The sequence below is a fragment of the Saccostrea echinata genome, unplaced genomic scaffold (assembly GCF_033153115.1).
Source record: "Saccostrea echinata isolate AGI-Se365-2 ecotype Australia unplaced genomic scaffold, CSIRO_AGI_Sech_v1 ptg000016l, whole genome shotgun sequence".
Classification (NCBI taxonomy): domain Eukaryota; kingdom Metazoa; phylum Mollusca; class Bivalvia; order Ostreida; family Ostreidae; genus Saccostrea; species Saccostrea echinata.
In genome coordinates, this window is record NW_026889765.1 from 27,732,891 (window position 1) to 27,754,997 (window position 22,107).

Genomic DNA, 22,107 nt, shown 5'->3' on the forward strand with positions numbered 1-22,107 from the left:
TGTGTTCACTGCATATAATGTTAGATCTACCGCATATAATGTTAAAAGCACTTCATATAATGATAAAAACACCTCATATAATGATAGATGTACATAATATAATGACACATCTACATCATATAATGAAAGAAGTATTGTATATAATGGAAGTTGCACACGATAAACTGTAAAAATACTTCATATAATTAAAATAGTACCACATATAATGAAGAGAACACTGCATATAATGTTTAATCCTCATATAAGACAGTCCCGGCGTTCCATACATTTGCATGTCTTACGATATCTTCTAACCCATGTGTTCTCTCATGTTGTTGTAATTTCGATAAAGTACTTACGTTTACACATTTGTCACTTTGAAACTGATAAACATGCATGTTTTTTTATAAATAGGAATAATTTATAGATATATCTACTAAAACTATTTTATCAAAAAACAATCAAAGACAACGAAATACAACAAAGGTTGAGTGAAATTGCAGCAAGGGTTGATAAAATTGTTTATTCGATCATAACCGACAGCAATCTTCTTAAAGGACCTCAATTAAAATGTACAATTTGATATATCAACTAACCATTATCATGAATTTGCAGTAATAGGGTGCGTGAGAACTAACCATAAAAGATCTTTGAAATAATACTATCTAAGTTAAAATATTAAAAGCGGTTTAACATTAAATTCAGTTAAAAAAAATCATGATCCGATATGCGAGATCAGAAAATATAACTTTTTGATGAATAACTGCATATATATATATATATATATATATATATATATATATATATATATATATATATATATATATAATTCAAAGATTTATAAATGAGAATTCTGCTTTGTAGTTACATCACTTTTTTTGAAAAATACTAGAGCATATTTAATTCCAAAATAATCAATGTAAATTCCAAAAAAACATCTAGTAGGTTTCATCTCGGGTATTTCAAATATAATATTTCAAACAAGCATTTATTCCACAGAGAAATTATGCAAAGGAGACCCTAAACGTCAAGGCCATTCTTTTCAGATAAAAGCGACTACTTTGAGTAAAATAAATTCAGGCTTGCCCAAATATTATCTCACAGCAATGCTACAATAGTGTAGGTTTTGAGGATGCAGGCCTGTAGGAAGATATTTCATTTGGGGGGAGGGGGGAAGCTAAAATTTTCCTTTTAAGGGGCACTACCAAACAAAAACTCCTTGACAAGCAAAACAATAATTACACTTTAATATTGAGGGGCACATCAATAAGTGGCTTTGATTTCTATAGTATACTATATATCACAGAAATTATGGGGGTATGGCATTCTCCCCCCTCCACCCCACCCCGGTTTCTACAGGCCTTGGGGGGGGGGATGGTGTAAAAATATTTAATATACAAGTACCTGTCACACCATACATCAATTTCCTTTTTGTGGTGGAGGCAGGCAGAAATTAAAAAAATAACATTGTTAGGAAAGTATTCATCTGTCGGCGGAAAATGATACGACAAGAGAGGATCAAAGGTTCGTGAAATACTGCTTATTTTTTGTCAGAGGTCGACGTGGAAAACTTTTGTTTTTTAGAAATAGTCTCGACGCGCCCCCTTTCACATTTCTGGATCATCAAAGGGGTATTCAATGAATATACAAAATAGGAACTTTTGAGGGTTGCCTGATGTTGTAGCGTTGCAACAAGTTATATACTATTATAAGAGGCTACTTTGTTTCTAGCATTTGCCAAAAATAAGATAAATATTAAAGATTTTATAACTCTTAATACTTTTAAATTAAATGATATGCCCTATCATATTTCAACCCAAAACGAAACTACCATAATGCATTGCGTTGGTAAACGCCCTTTAAAAATGATGGCGACATATGTAGGGAAAGAGAATCTTATGTTCTACAGTTGTCCAATTTGTTTGGAAAAGATAATTAGACCAAAAAGCTTACCTTGTTTACATACCTTTTGTGAAAAATGTCTGCAGACGTATATATCTAGGGCTTCTTTGGGGAAAGATCCAGAAAAGTTTGACTTTGAGTGTCCTGTATGCCGTCGTGTCACAGGTCAACCAGACGAAGCGATTGCCGTGGATCAATGGGCAAAGCATTTTCCCACCAACATACTAGTGAATTCATTGACGAATTTAGGTGATGAAAAGAATGAGGATAAATGCTGTGCCATTTGTTTACGGGATAACAAAAAATGTAAGGCGGAGTCCTGGTGCAATGATTGTGCAGAGGCTATATGTACTTCCTGTAAACGTCTTCATCAAATTGTCGGTAGTCTGCAAAAACACAAAATCTCAGCTTTGCATTTTGATGACAAGGATGACAAGCCAAAATTTCCAGAACTAGATGAACCCTGTCATTTACATCAAGGTAGATATGTTGAAGTCTTTTGCTTAGATCATGAAGCCCTCTGTTGTAGTGTTTGCTTTGCAACACAACATAGACACTGTGAACACGTGGAAGCCTTGGATGATGTTTCTAAAAATATATCGAAATTAGCTATCAAAGGGAATATAGATGTTCTTTCTAAAATATCAAAGATTATAGAGGAAAGCATAGAACTCAGAGAAAAGGAAATAGTGTGCAAAAGCGCCAAACGTGAAGAAATCATGAATAATGTATCCCTAGAAATTTCAAATATTAAATTGAAACTTGATAAACTGCAGCAACAATTTGAAAAGGACCTTCTAAAAAAGCATGAAGATATTGAGGAAAAACTTAAACAATGTGTATTAGATTTGAAGCAATACCTCCTGACGGTCAAGAATGGCATGACCCTTCTTTCTGCAGCTCAGGAGTCAGGCTCCAGTAAGCAAGTATTTCTTTCTGCAGTGAAAACAGCAAGAGATGCTGAAGAACAGTTAAAGCATTATAAAACCAGAAATGCAGAAGACGAAGTGTACGATTATGAACATGATCACACAACAATACTAAAACAAATTTGCGAACGTAATAAAATAGATGATGTCTTGCTGCTTACAAGACCATCAGGAACTCTTTAAAATTTGTCGAGGCATTTGTCCTCAATTAATGTATTAAAGATTGTACAAAAGGAAGAGTCTTCAAAATTGTTTGATACTTCTCTAAACATCTTGTCCTTGACAGCTGAGAAAAAATCGGAGTTTAATTTAACTTCGCCTGCGCGCTTTGGTGTTTTCTTAAATAACGAAACACTTGTTATGGCTTTGTCTTCAAACACCGTGCTATTCTTTAATCCTATCGATTTGACAACAATTCCTTGTAATCCTTCTTTGGAAATAACAGAACAATCCTTCTTTGGTGCTGGACCAACCAGTGATACTCTGTATATCAGCTGTCTGAGCAAAATTCGGAAATTGAAGATAACCAAGAAAACAAATACTATCAGTACTTCTTGTATTGGAGAACTCGATTTAAAATACATCTTTGATGTTTTCCGCGTAGATGAAGAACAGAACATAATAATTACAGCATCAAAAACTCAGGTGACTATCTTTAACCTCTCACCTGTTTTAACAGTTACTCACACTTTTGCCTTTAAAAGTCCAGCAACTGGTCCTATATTGGCCTTGTCGAAAACAGGAGACCGATTTGCATTAATTAGTGAAAAGGAAGAAGTGGTTTGTTTTTCCTTCACTGGGGAAGAAATATTTCGCTATCAACACAAAGACATGAAGACCCCGCGATGTTTGTCATTCGATCCCCTAAATAACATTTACGCATTGATAAAGCATTCGAGCTGCCAAAACTTTTATGTCAGATGTGAATGTTTATATGGCCCAAACCCCAATTGTTGGTTAGTTTATAATGAGTTGAATTTTGATACATATTCTTTATCGGAAAGGGGTGCTCTTCATGGTCATTGTCAAGGCTATGTTACTAAGCCTTGTGTACGCTGTGGAAAGCCAGCACAGGCACATATGGAAAATGGCGTACTCTTCCAGATTTTGCACGATGGAAGTAATTGTCGATGTCTTCTCTCAGACTATCCTGGGGCCATTTTTATGTCTTTCAAGCAAACATATGAAGAACTTTTTATTTCTAATAGAAAGAAGTGTACTATTTACAAGCTTAATCACTGAATTTAAAAAAAAAAAAACCAAAACAATGTTCAATGTGAAGTGTCTGGCAATTTTAAATAGAAGTATTTTCATTTTCACTTAATAACTGTACTAAGCGGAAGCTCTCATATTTTGAAGATGGTAATCATATATGTGTGGGACACATTTGAATTGAATAAGAATCTGCAAAAGAATTTAAAAAAGAGGCAGAATCAATCCAACTCGATAGAATAGAAATCATGATTATTAACTATTGTACATGTGCTATGTTATAGAATGTTTAAAACTGAATATTCTGTCTTTAACCCTCAAAATTAATCAAAACAACCAGATGAAAAGAAAATTAATGTATAAATTTGGCTACCTAAAAGATATCAAGGAAAATGTCTTTATAACATATGTTGCTATGTGGGCTCACAAAAGTTTATTTCATCTCATATAACGCACTCACTACTTACCTTTAAGTGATTGCTATTCTGTCAACTACATGTACTTTCTTTATTTCCTTTCAGTTATATAATCTTAAATTATATATTTATTTGACTATGTAAGTTTTTGATTATTGTATCTAAGACATAAATGCCGTTCTCAAAAATTATTTTTAATTTCGAGAGGTATTTCAATATAATACACAAAATATGTAAATAAAAACATTTGGAATCAAAATTTCATGAACATTTAATACATGGTAAGACGAGGAATAACTTGCGTGAATTACGTGAGACTGTTCGGTGAACTGGTGAAATTTAAACATCTTAATGATTGTACTTGAAATCTATTTAAAAAACTATTCATTACAAAATAATCGCAGATACTGATTATTGAACCGCGACGATGTTCTGCGTCTATGGAGCTGTTTCATTTCATACATATAATAATAATTACAATAATGCAAGCTAAGAAAAATAATACTGTGTACATGTTTAACGAGATTTTGAAAACATTTGTGTAGACTTCAATTGAAAAAGATTCAAAACCTTTGGGGGGATTTTTGCATGCAATGTATATTCGAGGCATTACAGTAAAATCAGTTATATAAAGAAGTCGGATTTAGAAAAAAAAAATCTCGGTTAGAACTTTTTTATGAATCTCCTAGCTATAGGTAACTTTCCAATGTGTTCGTTTTCCTTAAACAGATTTAAAAATCATCTCGATTATTGGGAAGAAAAACTCGAAGTCCAATTGAATTTCCTTAATTATAACCGCGTTTTAATGTAGATAAGGAGAGAAGCTTGACGTTAAAGTTAAGAAGCTTAAGAGAATGAAAGAATGTTTTTATAATTGGTTTATCATTATCAATTTTTTAAATGAGTAATTATATTTGGTATTGAGAATGTCAAAAGTCAAGTTCAGCTTCATAACAAACTACTCTCACAAGTATGTCTCACAGTTAAGATAGGAATTCTTCTTTAGTTTTACGAAAGACAAGACCAGAAGAAATTTACATGGAAATCTGAATTAGCTCGGTTGCGGAAAGTGTATGATGAGTTTATAATTAAAAAACCCGTTTTGAAAACGAAATATGTTAAAATCAGTGAACTGATTTGATAAATGAGCAATTTTGTGAAATCCGTACCACATATTTAATCAAAAACGTCTTACAAAGTAATTTTACAATTTATTTTCTTGTTTCGTCTTGGGCAATTTTTTGAATTTAAAAAGATATAGTGATATTGAATGTTAGAAAAATACAGTATAGAAGAAGCAAAAATCAGAATATTGATTCTGCACTGCATTATCATACATCAGCTAATTTTAGCTCTAGCCTGTTTTCTTGAGGGAAAAAAAGATCAGATATGTTTGTTCTTTTTATCATTTAATTGGTGTACATTTTTTAAAGGGTGGGAATACAATAAATGAAGAAAATTTTGTACATGGAAATTAATAGAAGAAAATCCTCAATAATCTTATTCTCAAGAACAAAGTTTGATCGTTGAAACATACATGTATTCTTCAAAAGAAGTGTTAACGGTCAATGGGAAGTCATTTTCGCGCCAACATTAAATGCGCATGCGACATGGAACTTAAATTTAAACTGTCTCATCAAAGGAAAGGATCACCACGGGGATTTAAATTTGCGAATCCTAGGAATCCGGCCCCAGGATTATAAAATAAAGACTTAGACTTAAGTTCAAGTTGTATTCATCTGTAAGATATTTATCAATTCTCAACTTTAATTCTAAAATTGTAGATAGAAGCTGTTCAGCTGGAAATTGATAGTAATTTAATTTTGGACTGTTGACGTCTACATCATTTCAGCATAGTATATAGATTTTGAATTAAACTTAAGAAGTTTCATGATCTTGGGGCCTGCTACTTACTTCACGACTCCGGAACGAACATCCTACATGAAATATACGGAGATAACGAACAGTATTCAAGCTCAAAGTCCATTAGACAATACAAAATAGGAGCAGAGCAAACACGGACCTCCAAACATCATAGGTGGGATCAGGTGCCATGGAGGAGTGAGCATCCCCTGCCGACCGGTCACACCCGCCGTGTGCTCCTTGTCATGATCGAGAAATAACGGAAAAATCCGTCGACAATTCAGTGGGTAAATAATGACCTAACAATTAGTATGAAAAACGTCAGTCAGCATTTGACTCAATGATAAATTGTATTTGCTGACAAGGTCATTGTATCGACCATAGAACTTACGAAATGATGACTTTAAACGAGACAGCTGATATTCTTGTTTCATCAACTTATTTGTCAATAATTTATCTCGTTTTAGAAATTGTACATACGTAGAGCATGCTCTTGCGTATCGAATCAACTGAGAGATATATACCCCGTATGCAGGTGATGAAGGTATATTGCTGCATAAGTAAGGGAAGTTGACGATTGAAAAGTTAAAGTCATCACGTTCATCATAAAGCTTGGTTGTTAGATTACCATTAACGTCTTTTTCAAGTAAAATATCCAAATATGAAACAGATGTGTCAGACTCTGTGGTATCTTTTATCTCAAGTTCACCAGGATATATCGTATCGACATAAGAATGAAAATAGCCATTGTTAATTGACAATACTTCGTCGATATATCTAAATGTCGAGTTGAACGCCACAGCAAGTGTTTTCTTCTTTTCACGTACAAGATTTTGGACAAATTCTGCTTCATATGAATACAAAAAAGGTCTGCTAATAACGGGGCGCAATTGGTACCCATAGGAATTCCAATAGATTGTTGGAAGTCCTGGTCTCCAAAAACCACATAGATATTGTCAATCAAAAACTCAAGCATCTTTTTAATGTCAACTTCAGAGTACTTGTGTGTACAATCAGAATGTTTTTTAACAAAATAATTTTGCAAATGACCAATGACAAGGTAAGTATATTTACGAGTTCCATTTTTATTGAAAAAGCAGCTGTCAATGATATCAAAAATCCTGGACTTTAATTTATCGTGCGGAATGGTTGTGTATAAAGTTGAAAAGTCGTAAGTTTTTAAGCTGTTGATTTTGGTAAAATCTTGTGATTTCAAATTTTCCAAAAGTTCCTTGGAATTTTTAAGTATCCACATCTGATTTACACCACTTCTCGAATATATTGTTGCACAGTACTCTTGAAGTTTCTCCTTCACCACTGTTAATATCTTAGTGAGGAGTAAAGATAGAGGCTTGGTTGAACATTTACTGGAACCCGCTATGTATCTTTGTTTGTAAGGATTTTTATGAAGTTTCGGAATCCAATATAAATATGGTAATTCGAATTCATTTTTGGTTGTTAGGAATATTAAAAATATTCAAAACTGACATATGATTTTGAAGAATTTCTTCCTTAGAAAGGGAACTATGAGTATAAGTTGGATTACCACTTGTAGAATTAAATCCAAGTTCCTCTATAATACATTTAATATAATGAGCCTTACAAACAAAGACAATGTTGTTACCTGCTTTGTCAGCAGGGACCAGTACGTACTGATCATGTAATCTATCTAATTCTTTTTTCACTTCTGGATTATTGAATACAGAAGGATAGATGGTTTTCAAATTGCCTCTCAATCTTTTAATGCGCGATTTAACATACATCTGATACATTTAATCCATTCTGACAAAGTGTCATTTCTATTTATGATTACACTAATCCGAAATCATCTCATTTCTTTCAATACGAAGTTATAAATCTAAAATGTATCTTAAATTGAGCTTAAAAAGTTGATTGTGAATTCGGGGCAGAAGTAAGTAGGCTGCATAATTTCTTTGTTGTTTTTGATTTTAAGCAAATAAAGTTAAGCCAATTCTGGTATAAGAGCAAAAGAGGCTTCAGTGATTATGTGCGCTCTCATAAAATAATAATCTATGATGCCTGTACTTAGGCAGTTGAATTAAATGATTAAATTTTCACACAGATTCCAGATTTGTAGAATATGGTAATATATATGAAATATTAAAATATTACCTCCATCATACCTCCTAGCATTAAAGACATGCTTTAATTAAACAAACTTTTTTTTTCAAACATCATGAAAATAACAATTTAAGTCAAATTTATAATATGAATAAATTCAACTGCATAGATTTTATTTGCTCATTCAAAGTTTCACAATAGTGTTCCATAAAGTGATTAAATGTTATATAGATTTATAAGGGTGATGCCCTTAATATAGAACTTTGAATATCGTAGAATTTTTTTTTAATCTGAGAAATTTGGTATTTGCATCTACAACCAAAATAGGTTTAAAAATATAACAATTCATGCATCAATTTTTTGTTTGCATAATCTGCCCTTAAACCGACATAAGTGAGTGTTAATGAATATGCCGCATACAAGATTTCTCACTTCTTACTTCGCTATCTCTTTTATGAAATCTTTTGTTATTCGAAAATGCAGGTCTGTTACCAAAATGGTTTAAGTATTTAAACTTGAGTATTCAATTTCAGAAAAATACAAATATTATAAATGACATCGTGATAAACGTTTTAAAGAACAAGATTCATTCTGGGCCTCTTTTTTGTTTCGTAAAAATCAAAACTGATCAGTTTTCGTTGACAATGTTTTAGATATTACTTTGATCCTTGATTACCGCATATCTGTAAGGTAAGCATTGAATTGTACATTTGGACTTTCAACTTGTCATACGCGTTAGCGCGGTATAAAAATTTGCAGCACAGCTGACCGTGTCATGACACATTGAACGTCCAAAATGTACAATTCAGTACTTCAAGGTACATGTTTATTTGTGCACTGTAGTGTAAGAATATAGCTACGTATGTATTTATTGTTGATACTTATACTCGTATGTACTTGTACATAATTTACGCTTTTGACATCACTCCCTAAAGTTTGATTTGCGCTGTTTGTTTTGTGATGCGTATTTTGATCGTTTTGTCGTTAAAGTATAAATGTTGTGTGAAATAATTTGTCCACTAAGTAAAGGCTGGTTTTATACATGCATAATTACCCGAGTTCCACTGTTTATACTTGTTTTACTTTATTGTTAGGACCTCGTGGTACCTATTGTTTTAGCTATGGCCGACTCCAAAAATGCAAAGCGTCATGTGTTTACGAAGTTTAGCGAGCGCTATATTTCAATTATAATTTATTGTTAATGCTTGTATAGATATTTAATGATACTAGAAATAGTTAGGCTAGAAAATAAATGTTTCTTTTATTATTCATCACTTTCTCGTAAGCGTGAGAATTTGTTGTGGGAACTAGAGCATCCCGTCATTAAGGTCTTCCGTTTCCAACGGAAGACCTTCTACTGATTCTGATGGTTAAGATTATTATTCTTTTTTTTTTCTTCTTTTTCCTAGACGCCAACTTTGAGACCTCATATCTCGCTCATTTCTCAACGGATTTTGCTCCAATTTGCAGAGTTTATAGACGTTACAAAACTCTATCAGAATGCTGTAAAACAGTTCAAAAAGTCACTTCCACTTTTGAGTTATTGCCCTTTAAATGAAAATTTTGTAGGCTTCATTTCCAGACAAAGGCTCCGAGACTACAAAAGCTGGAGCAGAAATTCTATCGAATTTAGATAATACAAGGATTGAAGTTGTGCACATCGGTTTTTGTTTTTCGATTTCTGTATTCAAAATGGCGCTAATTAGGGGTCAAAATTTGGAACGCCTAAAAGAGCGAAAATTTAGACATATTTTCCTTTGTATCTTTAAAACTAAAAACATTTTGATAAGACATGTAGAATAAAAGTTGTGCACAATTTCAAGGCATTTCATTTGACACCACTAAAAAGGGGCTGGCCTCTCAAATTAGGGATCTGGAGCCCTTTAAAGTTTTTGCTTTATAACTCAAAAACGGTAAATATTTCGAAATGGCTGTCGTTAAAAAAGTTGTTCTTTAACATCTTATTGATTTCATGAAAATGTTATTTTGTTCGAGTCTTGTGTTTTAAATGCGCCAGAAGCTTGACCCATATACAGGTAACTGTTTTCATTCAGCAAGTAAACGAGAGCTCTTCATGCGTTTAACTAAAATAAACTTACTATAAATAATAAATCTGGCTACATTAGATGCTAATATTCTTTAGAATAAGGTTCTTGAAGTGTTTTGTGCTTTATTTCCAAGTTATTTTATGACAACTTTTCGTTTTATTTCATTTTTTTCAAAGTCGAATAAACCAGTCTACTAAAAAAAGGGGAAAAAAGATAACCTTTTCTTCTTATCATATAAAAACAAACAATATATTGAGAAAATAAAACATAACTTTGAAGCATAGACTATTTACAGCCATTAAGTGTGCGCCTTTTACATTCACCTTGTGTGTTTACAATTATGTAACACCTCCCTCGATAGCGCGTGGCAAAGGAGGTCACCGGGGATCAATCGACGTGTGTGATCCAGCGACCTAGTCATACACAAAACAAATCATAGAATGGCCATTCCAAATTCATTTTGTAAACTAAGTCATGAATGGATAAATATGTTGAATTTTTCAGATTATTTCATAATATCTTTGATTAAATCGCTAGTGTATTTTATTTAATATTTTATTCGCTGAATTACAGGAAAGTTGCGTAGTTATTTTTATAAACAATTTATTTCTCGATATCGAGTTAATTGTCTGTTTTATTCATAATAAATTCAAAATATGTAACCTTAATTAATTCCTACTAGTAATGGAACTTTTGAAACTTAAATGTACATGTATGTAATCTAATATACGTTCTTTTGTCGACGCCCTTAAAATGTACAACTGTATATATACAAAGCGCCCCAAATATATGCATATCGAGCGTATGGAAATACAAAATCCCACATTCACACGCGCCTCCAAAATATGTAGAATGAGACATACATGCGTAACTGTATTTGAATATTACAAATTTATTAGACACCTAACCTTGAACAAATTATTTTTCTCTACTAAACTTGTTATTGTATGCGAACAGAATGATAAACATGTAATTATTTATAGGTTCCCATTATTTTTTCTGAAAATCAGAACACATTTATCAGCTCTCTTAAGGTTTTACGGATACATACAATGTACACGCATGCACGTACAGAACATGCACGTTTTATAAGTGCATATGCAAGAGCGCCCCAAATATATGCATATCGAGCGTTTGAAATTCAGAAAAATTCTAAATCTCAAGTCTTTTTTTCCCATTATCTTTGCAATAAAATATCGGTTAAACTGAAATGATTTTATTGATTTACAGCATATATTAAAGTCAATTATAGGTCCTCTGAGTTGATCATGAGTTGTTTTCATAACGGGTAGTCCTCCTGGCCAGTCATTGTCACGGTTTGTAACATCGTAATTACACAGGTAAGTACTAAGATGTCAATCCATATATTTTCCATAAGAAATGAATTACCGGGAGATGTCTCGTTTTCTCTGATCATATATTAATTGACAGCGTTTATGAACAGCTGTTAAATCACAGGCCTTTGTAAACCGGTAAATCACAAAAAAGAAAAATCCGAGACAAAAAAACAGAAAATATAAATGTCTCTGGAAATAACATTGCCTTTACATAACTAAAATAAATTAATGTCCGCCGATTTTTGAATTAATCTGAACATTCATTGATGTGTACCTGTACAAGCAGTGTGTATATTTTTATGAAGCCTTCGTCCAAACGAACAATATAATAAATCTTGAATGAATTAACTAACCCCTCAGTACACACACATTCACCTACACCTGAAATCTAATCAAAATCAGATCTTTTTTACGGTCCGAAATTCTGATAGTCGCTGTATTTCTAATCTGATTGACTATACATGTACAGTACAGGCAACGCGGATCCCGTATTTCCCGCGCCCCGTCGCGGTATAAACACAACGCAGGATTTGGCCAGGTGAGACAGGTAAACCGCGTTCCCTCCGCGGGAAATTCATCACCTACCTGTCCCCGCCGCGGTTAAATCATCGATTAACTAGTATCGTAAACAAACGGGAGTTATCACCCCGAACAGGAATTTTGCGAAATTCCCTCTTAAAAAAAAACAAATTAAAATCCCGCAGTGTATGTATATTTATGAAAGTATTTTCTTGTATTTCGCAAAAGGTGAAAATAATGAATGAACAAAAAAAAATTGTAAAGCAGAATATATTTAATCGTTTTTTTTTTTAATTTATTATAATTATTATTAATTTTGTTAAGTTATATATCAATACTAAAGCGACATCTTTTTTTAAATAGTATCAAGAAAACTATTTATAAGCTGAGTCATTTGAGAGTTTAACGTGACAAATTTTAATGTCGGAAATATAAGTTCTAATAACTTCTCTTTTCAAATTATATGCGAACTGCAATGTTACATACACGTGCTAAACAATAATCAATGCGAGTTCCGATTAACAGTTTTCAGCATTCCTATGAGGAAAAAAATATATCTATATACCGTTCATGTTTTTTTAAACCAAATTTAGAACAATATAATTTATTTAAATAATTTCACTTTACTGTATTAATGTGCAAGCATTTCCCTGAAATTGTCGAATGACCGGAAAGCTGTAATATTCGATGGCGAGCGTTTGCAGTGAGTGGGCGCGTGAACGTTATAAAAGATATCAATAAAATATAACAATTTTTTTCCCTCGATATTTACTTCTTTTGTAAACAGTGGTTTGTTTTTAATTTAAACATTTCTCCAATTACAGAAGATGGAATGTGCATGGTGATGAACTTCACAAAACAATTAAAACGGGGGGGGGGGGTATATCACTAAAACTTATTATTCTCAATAATACTCAAAAAAATCAATGCCAAGTTTACTTGAATATATTCTGTTTCTTTGTGTATTAAGTATTAGTCGCGATCATTTCCTGTGTATAGGGATTAGCAGAGCAAGAGCAGGAAACGGCATGCCCTAGGGGTTTCACACCTGTCCTAGAGTACCTGTGGTAAATTTCTCTGCATGTGCAAGGCGTTGTCTAGCCATACAACACACCAGTCCCTTCAACGTTTCATTATTTCATTATTTCTTCATTTTCAAATGTAACTACAACCATGAAAGTTACGCGAGTCAATATATGCTTTTTTTTTACCCTGAGTGTATACATGTATTAAAAGGAAAAAGATCAATCATACTTTTAAAACAAATTAATAGAGTTTAAATGAAATAAAATAGATCAAATCAAATTATGTTTCATTACTTTTTTTTAAATGCCGACGGGCTTGGTATTTATGTTTCTGTTTAATATATATGTACATGTACATGTGCATGTATTATGCAAGTAGAATGTAAAATAAAAAAAAAAACGTACAGAATGTTACGGCACGTGCAACGTTTTTCCTTCGGTCAGTTTATTGATTTATCGAGTCCATCGATTAAAACAAAATATTCATGATAGAATTTCAATGAAATGAATTGCTTCTGGGTTATTTTTTTCCCAGTTTCAATATGTCGTTTCTGTGAATAGATAATATACTGTAGCCGATTTATCAGTTTATTGTCAAGTTGTGGACTTTGACTAATTCTACGATCAAGTTTCTGAAAAACACCGAAATAGTGACAGCCACAGACACTATTTAAGGTCTTCCGTTTAAATAGGACGATTAAAGACAAAAATATCTACCAAACAAGATCATCGTCGCAAGCCACGGGTTTTTTTGTCCATTCTATTTCCACAAACCCGTGGCTGCCTCCTACCAAATTCTCTCGTTCTCGCGACTGAATCATTGAATATTTATTAAGTGAAGCCAAATTTACCCTGACCAATGAAATCACTCTGTAGCAATAAATGGCGGCGCCCATTATGAAATCATGTTTGCTATGCGTGGCAGATTTATTGAAAAAAAAAAATACGATAGATCCTGAAGAACAGATGTGAGTAACGTATATTCTAAAATACTTACAAGGTTTTACATTAAAATACAGGGTTTCGAATGTAGACGTTGTATGGTAACGCTGAATAGCGTTACTCGTTAAGAAAGGAAATTCGAACCGAAGTTGATGTACAGCTCGTGGTTATGGTTACATCCAAATACAAGATAGACTGATCATTTTCATTGGTTCTGACTTGAAGCGTCAGATGTTATTCCATTGGTTGAATGTATGTTATTAATATTCATGAGAACGAGAGAAATTTGAAGGAGGCAGCCACGGGTTTGTGGAAATAGAATGAACACAAAACCCGTGGCTTGCGACGATGAAACAAGATATAATTACATATTTTGGTGACATGTGGTACGTACATGTATATGATATTTTAGGCCCGATATCCAAGTGGGGTCAAGTGTTAACAAATGGAAGTGACTTACCTTCTCTATTTCATAATACCGCGGGTATGATTTTTTAATAAAACGTTAATTCTACGTTATTTTTATGGATTTTTCATATTGAATACATTGTAAATGTGTTCTAGAAGATTAATTTATGGAAAAAGACGAATAAAAATATTCTTGGACCCCGGGGTGTATATTGGGGGGGGGGGGGGTCCTGTCCACAAGCACCTGTGCAGCATTCAAGCTTAAAAGACCATTCAAACAATACAAATCAGGAACAGTGCAAATCTTTTGAAATCAGAGGTAGAATCAAGTGCCATGGATCTGTCATGTTGTAAATTTTGAACTTACCGGTTGTCAGTATTTACTGCCATCGGGGTAAATTCAAAATTTATAGCATGAGAGATCCTTTTCACGCTAGCACTTACCCCGACACGAGACCTTATACGGTCTCATCCAAAGGACCGATCTCCACGTTTTACTACTTATCCAAACTGGGCATAAAACATTCTCAATGAATTTTTATCATTATGTTGAACCTAACAAATTATTCCGACTCGCTGTATGATCTGAAAAAACATGGCTGTACTTATCCATTCAGAAACTCACAGACTGCGATTGCTTTTAACCAGTGTGTGTTATGGCCTTGATGCAAGGTCATTTGGTCGAGTCAAGGTCACTGACAGAGAAACTGTCATTTCGCTACCGTATTTGTACTAGTGAAACATTGCTGGTATCATGCAGAGTGTGACATGGCCTTGACTCAAGTTCAAGGTCACTAAGGATAAGATGTTTTGACTGTATGTATGGACTAAAAGAACATGACGTGTCATTGTGAACTTTTCAAGTCGGTAACACACAGATTGGGTTTTATGACGAGAGTGTGTCATGGTTTGACGCAAGGCATTTGGAATGTTCAAGGTCACGTACATTCCTTTACAGTTTTTCCTAGCGAAATATTGCAAGTTGCTTCCCCTTACAAGATTGCTTACATGTATAACTTTAGAATGTGGCATGGCCTTGACTCAAGGTCACTTCTTCCTTCCGCAGCTCCAACGGAAGACCTATTCGTTGCTTTGCAACGAGCTCGCTCTAGTTTTTTTCACTGGTTGTTGTAATTTACGCGACGTTACTGATTGGTCGCGTTTCACGACGTCATTTTACTCCGTATATAAACACGAGTTGTAACAGACAGCAGTGATTTTGACTGATTTAGGGTTGTAGAAAGGTGCGTTATTTTAGTTTGTTAATTTTATTACATTTACTTTGGGAGAAAGACTTAGAATATTTGGGATTGAGTTGGTCATGGTTTGTTTTAAATAAGTAAGTTTATTTACAGCTAACTGCTGAGCTGTTTACCGTGATATATCGGTCTGAAATTATTAGAATTATTTTAAGGATATTTTAGCCATTGATTTTTCAATTACTGGTTAAATCTACCAGTCTCAATACAATAACAAGTACAGAATACTTAGGTTTTCAGGATTTATTTGGAATTATTGTTTCATAGAAATAAAATATGTGTTCAAAATAAACCATTTATTTGTTGAATTTAAAAGACTTGTCTTTATTTCACTTTCACCTTTAATTTGGAAGTAGAGAGAAAGAAATTAGTTTTTATTTTATTATTATACACCAATGCGCTTATCCGGTGTCGTTACAATATTTTGGCATCCGCAGCGGGATCTGTTAAAAAGAAAAAGAAAAACAGATCCAGTGATCAAACACCCCCCCCCCCCCCAAAAAAAATATCTGTTATATTTACAGATTCAGTAGCTTTAAAGTTTTTTTGTTGTTGTTGAAATACAAGTCATGTTGGTTGTTCTGAACACATTATTACAAAATGGGTGGTAAAAGAAAGACAAGAAGTCGAGCACAAGTTCTTAGCGAGTTTTCTGCCTTGAACAGAGTTGTGTCAGTTGATGAAGAGATTCGCGAGATTTTAAGTTCAAGAGAAGATAGTCCACTTAAGTATTCCAGATCTGCAAATGAAAGAAATCATTTTGAAACTGTAACACCAGTTAGTCATGATAATGAGCCAGAAAAGAGCCCACTTATGACAGGGTCTCCTCTTACCCATCAAACACTAACAGTACAGAAATTAACTCCCTTTGCAGGCGATATCCCTGTTACTTGCAAAAGCAGTCTTGCACCTGCAAGTCCCACAAATGCAGTCCAAGTGACAAGTACGCACATGGTACCTCAAATTTCTACACATACAGTCCAACTACATACACCTACAGAGTTGCATTTTGCTCACGAGACAGGTGATATACCAACAGTATCACTACCAAATATAGCACTACAAACAAGTAGTATCCCTTATTTTGAACAACCTAAAAATGCAACACAGCTTCAAGTACCTCAGTTACCTGTTAACTCAACTACAGGTGGGCTAGTTATGTCACAGCTGCCAAGGTCTTTAAGCTTTGTGACACAACCGTCAAATCATTTACCAATGACACATCATACTGGTCACTTCATATCAGTCCCCTCATCTGCAAGTTTTATGCCTGACATTAATTCAGGATACGCACCTGTCATTTCCTCTACAGGTACATTACCTGTTACATCTTCTATGGGTCACTTACCTGTTTACCCATCAACTGGTACTGCCCATTTACCTCAACATACAGGAAATATACCTGGAAAAACTACCAGTTCATTTCTAGATCTTTCCACAGTTCATCCATCTGAAACAGTCATGGAAGATAGATCAAAGAGCAGACTTAATGAAAAACAAGAGATTGGACTGCAAACTGACATTGCAGAGATAATACAAACAGAGGTTCAGAGAGCATTACATGCACTGCTGGGAGAAAAACAAAGAAATTCTGCCAATGGAGCCAGGAACACAACAACAGATGGTATTGACTCGAGTGATGAAGAAGTCTCAATAAAGGCCTTAGAACCTCCTTATCGGCATAGGCTTCACAATGTTAAGATTCCACCTTTCAATGGAAAGGAGGATTGGAAAATCTGGTTTGCTAGATCTGAGGAAATAGCAGAGAGAAAGAAGACGATAGGCCGAGCTTCAAAAATTAGACGAACTCTTACCTCGACTATATGATACAGCAGCAGAATTTGTTTATGGACAAATATCGAAAGCTACACCCAGAAATTATTCCAAATTGACTCAAGAGTTCAACAACCGCTTCAGAATTGTGGAAACCAGAAAGACATATATAGCTAAATTTAGCAACAGACAGCAAAGACCTGGTGAAAAGGTTGAAGACTACACAGCCGATCTCAAACGCCTATACGATAAAGCTCATCCAAAACGAAATTCAGAGACAAGAGATGAAGACTTACTGCGTAGATTTCTCTATGGTCTCTCTGACAGCGATGTCAATTTCATGTAGAGTATGTAAAGGAACCAGAAAATGTAGATGAGGCTGTGTTGCAGGTTGTAAGTTAAGAGGAAAGTGGTAGAGGACTGAAGAACAAGTACAAGACAGCTAGACAAGTTAGAACAGATGTACAAAAAACTGAGCTTAAAAGTTTTAACACTTACAAGAAGTTTGGGAAAGAAAGCAACGGAAGTAAAAATGTACCCAGAGAGCAGACAAAAGAGCAGTCCACCATAAATGAGCTCCAAGCTAAGTTGGAAGAGATATGCAAAGAGTTGTGGAGGCAATAAAAAGAAAAGAACTCTGTCACAAAAGTGATAAGGCAGGTTTTCCTGCAGAGAAGAGAAAGGAACCAGAAAAACACGCCAATCAGTACAGAAACACTGATGATGTTAAAAACAGGATGTCAACTCCAAGCTGTTTTGTTGCAAACAGAGACGACACTATGTTCGGGATTGTCCAATGCAGAAAACACAGTATGCCCAAGATCAGCAAAGAATGGGGACCCCTCATTTAAATGGCCAGTAGCCATTTCTGAGGGTCAAAAGATGGCTAATGAGACCACTGACGAACAGACGGACAGTATAGACCCCAAAACTTTTGAAGATGATTTTATTTTTCCATTTTCAACAAATCGAAGATTACCCGACACTGATGGGATATATATTGAGGGAAAAATTAATGGGATAGATGTTCATTTTACTGCAGATACTGGTGCATCTACCAGTACATGTATTTTGTCATACAAATCGTATAAAGAAATTCCCGAAGATAACAAGCCAATGTTGGATGGAACTTCAACATTAAAGGGAGCTAGTGGATCTTTAATTCATGTCTATGGAAATGACATTTTTAAACTGGAGTTAGGACCAGTTAAGCTGACAAGAAAACTACTTGTAGTTGACATAGAAGATGATGTTCTCTTAGGAATTGATATTTTGATGGACGAAAAGGATGGTAGAGCTGATATTTTACTCTCAAGGAGTGTTTTACAGTTGCAAGGCCACTGTATTTCATGTATTACTGCTGGAGAAAAGAATGTTGGATGCATTCTGAGGTCAGTGGATAAATTTACTTTCCCACAAATGAGTGAAGCAATTATTCCTTCATCTATTGAAAGAATTGCCGATTACAGTCCTGAGAATGAGAATGAGAATCTATTGCTAGAACCTAAAGCTATTGAAGAGGTCATGACCCTGGTGGATGAAGTATCCAAGAGTGGTGTTAAAAAGGTTACTGAATGTTATCTTACAGGAGATAATCATCTCCCTTTTAGCAGTGAAATCGAGGTTCCAGAGCACTTAATAGATCTTTATAAGAGTTCATCTGAATTACTGTCTGAAGAAGAAAGACATATATTTGAAAATCTACTGTTCAATTACCAAGATGTGTTTTCAGAAAATGAATGGGATTTAGGAAATACTAACTTGGCAGAACATGAAATAAACACTGGGAAACAACCGCCTCTCAAACAACCACCACGCAGAGTCCCTATTGCTCTTGCTTGTGAAGAAAGAGATGCCATCATGCAGTTGCAAGAAAAGGGGATCATCAGACCGTCAACTTCCCCTTGGGCCTCACCATTGGTACTTGTTAGAAAGAAAAATGGGAAATTAAGAGTATGCGTAGATTACAGGAAACTTAATAGCGTGACAACCAAAGGCGCCTTTCCTTTACCCCGAATTCAGGACCGTTTAGACTCCGTTGCAGGATCAATTTTATTTACAACTTTAGAACTTATATCTGGTTATCACCAAGTTAAAGTCAAGGAACAAGATATTCCAAAGACTGCATATTTAACCAAATATGGGCATTTTGAATATGTAACTATGCCTTTTGGTTTGACAAATGCCCCAGCTACATTTCAGCGAGTCATGGAATTGGCCTTAAATGGTCTTCAATGGGAAACTTGTTTAATACATTTGGATGATGTTATTATCTTCAGCAAAACTTTTGACGAACATGTCGATCGAGTTAAACAAGTATTAGAGAGACTTAGAGAGTGATACGCCAATTTCTGGGAATGGCAGCCTATTACAGGAGATTCATTAGGAACTTTTCTATGATTGCTAAACCAATTACAAATTTGACCAAGAAAGAATGAAGTTTTTCAATGGACCGCAGAGTGTGAAGAATCTTTCAAGAAACTTAAAAACGAATTTAACTGGGCCAGAAATTATGAGATACCCTGATCCCGATCATGGACAATTCATCTTAGGCATAGGAGCTGTATTGAGCCAATGTCAAGATGGTCGTGAGCGAGTTATAGCCTATGCCAGCAGAACTCTTAACAAAGCAGAGAGAAATTACTGCGTAACTGATAAAGAACTTTTAGTTGTAAAGTATTTTGTAGAATACTTTCGAAAATATTTACTTGGTCATTCATTTTTAGTCAGGTCTGATCACCAGGCTTTGGTGTGGCTTTTCAAACTAAAAGAACCAAAGGGCCGAGTTGCTCGATAGATAGAAATCCTTTCTGCATATAATTTTGAAGTTGAATATAGACAAGGAACAAAACATGGAAATGCAGATAGTTTAACCAGATGTCCCAATCCAAGAGACTGCACTTGTGCATCAGCAGATAATATGGACAAACTCAAATGTGGACCTTGTAAGAAGTGCCGACTGAGAGCAGAAAATTTAGTTTCCATACATTTGTCTACTGAACAATCAGAGGTTGCTGCAAGGAAGGTCACTACAAGACAAAAGCATCAGGAATCTGCATTATCCGACTGTACTGTCTGGCACAGTCAGTACTCTTCTGCAGCACTGCAAACTGCTCAACTTAAAGATTCTGATATATCTCCAGTTCTACAATGGAAAATAAGAAATGAAAGACCCAAGAAAGAAGAAGCAATTTCCTTCCCAACTACAACGAGACATTAACTGAGTTTATGGGATCAATTAGTTGTCAAAAATGATGTTTTGTACTAATACAGTACTACAACACTGGTGAAACAATGTAACAGTTTATAGTTTCGAAATGCATGAAGAAAGAAATACTTGACATGTGTCATTGCTCAATATTGTCCGGGCATTTAGGCATTAAGAAGTCCAAATTTAGAGTCCCTAGGCATTTTTACTGGTTTGAATTAAAAGAGGAGGTCAGGATATTTATAAAATCATGTGAAAACTGTTCTATGAACAAACCTCCGATACAAAAACCTAAAGCTCTTCTTCGAATGATGTCATATGGTGCTCCTTGGGAATGTCTTGCCACTGACTTTATTGGTCCATTAACTGTCACGAAAAGAGGAAATCGTTACATACTTGTTGTAATGGATTATTTTACTAAATGGGCAGAAGCATTTTCTGTTCCTGACCAAACCGCTGAAGTGACAGCAAATATCCTATTAAACGAAATCATCACTAGATATGGATGCCCTCTGATGATTCATTCAGATCAAGGTCGTAATTACGAATTATGTATATTCAAAGAGTTGTGTTCTTTGTTGCATATCAAGAAAACTAGAACAGCTGCACGTAATCCTAAATGCAATGGGATGGTCGAGAGATTCAATCGTACTCTAATTTGAATGATTAAAGCTTTCATAGTAGAAGACCATGAAGAATGGGATCTTCATCTTAACTGCCTTACTTCAGCCTACCGATCAACTTGTAATGAATCGACAGGACTCACCCCAAACTTACTGATGTTTGGTCGAGAAATCCAAATGCCATACAAGGCAACACATCACTCTTTAGCTTCCAATGGAGAAAAAATTTCATCTTATGGAGATTTCGTTGAAGAAATAAGATCCAAAGTTTACCATGCCCATGAAATTGCCATGAAACATCTTCACCAATCTACAAAACAACAAGAGATATCTACAATTCAAAAGTGCTAGTTCATGAATATACAGTTGGAGATATTGTGTGGTTACTAAATGAAAAGGTCAAAGATGGAGAATGTCCAAAATTAAGAAAAACTTACATAGGACCTTTTGTAGTACTGAAAGTTTTCAGTGACCTAATATTTGAGATTCAATTTGATGCTCGTGACGAGTGTAAAATTGTCAATCATAACAAGCTACTTCCCTACACTGGATGTACGCCACCAAATTGGGCACTGAAGTTGT

General features: G+C 34.5%; 1 protein-coding gene and 1 long non-coding RNA gene across 3 annotated transcripts; one reads left to right on the plus strand and one right to left on the minus strand.

The window, feature by feature from the left end:
* Positions 1 to 1,877: 1,877 nt before the first annotated feature.
* LOC133188275 (E3 ubiquitin-protein ligase TRIM56-like) lies at positions 1,878 to 2,993 on the plus strand. The gene has a single exon (XM_061323647.1). The coding sequence runs from the start codon at positions 1,878 to 1,880 to the stop codon at positions 2,991 to 2,993; it is 1,116 nt and encodes a 371-aa protein (XP_061179631.1).
* A 13,563-nt stretch (positions 2,994 to 16,556) lies between these two features.
* Positions 16,557 to 21,948, minus strand: LOC133189079 (uncharacterized). 2 transcript variants are annotated; one of them, XR_009721400.1, is made up of 4 exons: positions 21,669 to 21,948; positions 21,179 to 21,268; positions 20,682 to 20,839; positions 16,557 to 16,660 (listed from the first exon to the last, which is right to left on the minus strand). It is a non-coding gene; the product is annotated as an uncharacterized LOC133189079 (long non-coding RNA). The 2 variants fall into 2 exon arrangements; XR_009721399.1 differs by lacking the exon at positions 16,557 to 16,660 and having other exon boundaries at positions 20,315 to 20,839.
* Between the last annotated feature and the right edge of the window lie 159 nt (positions 21,949 to 22,107).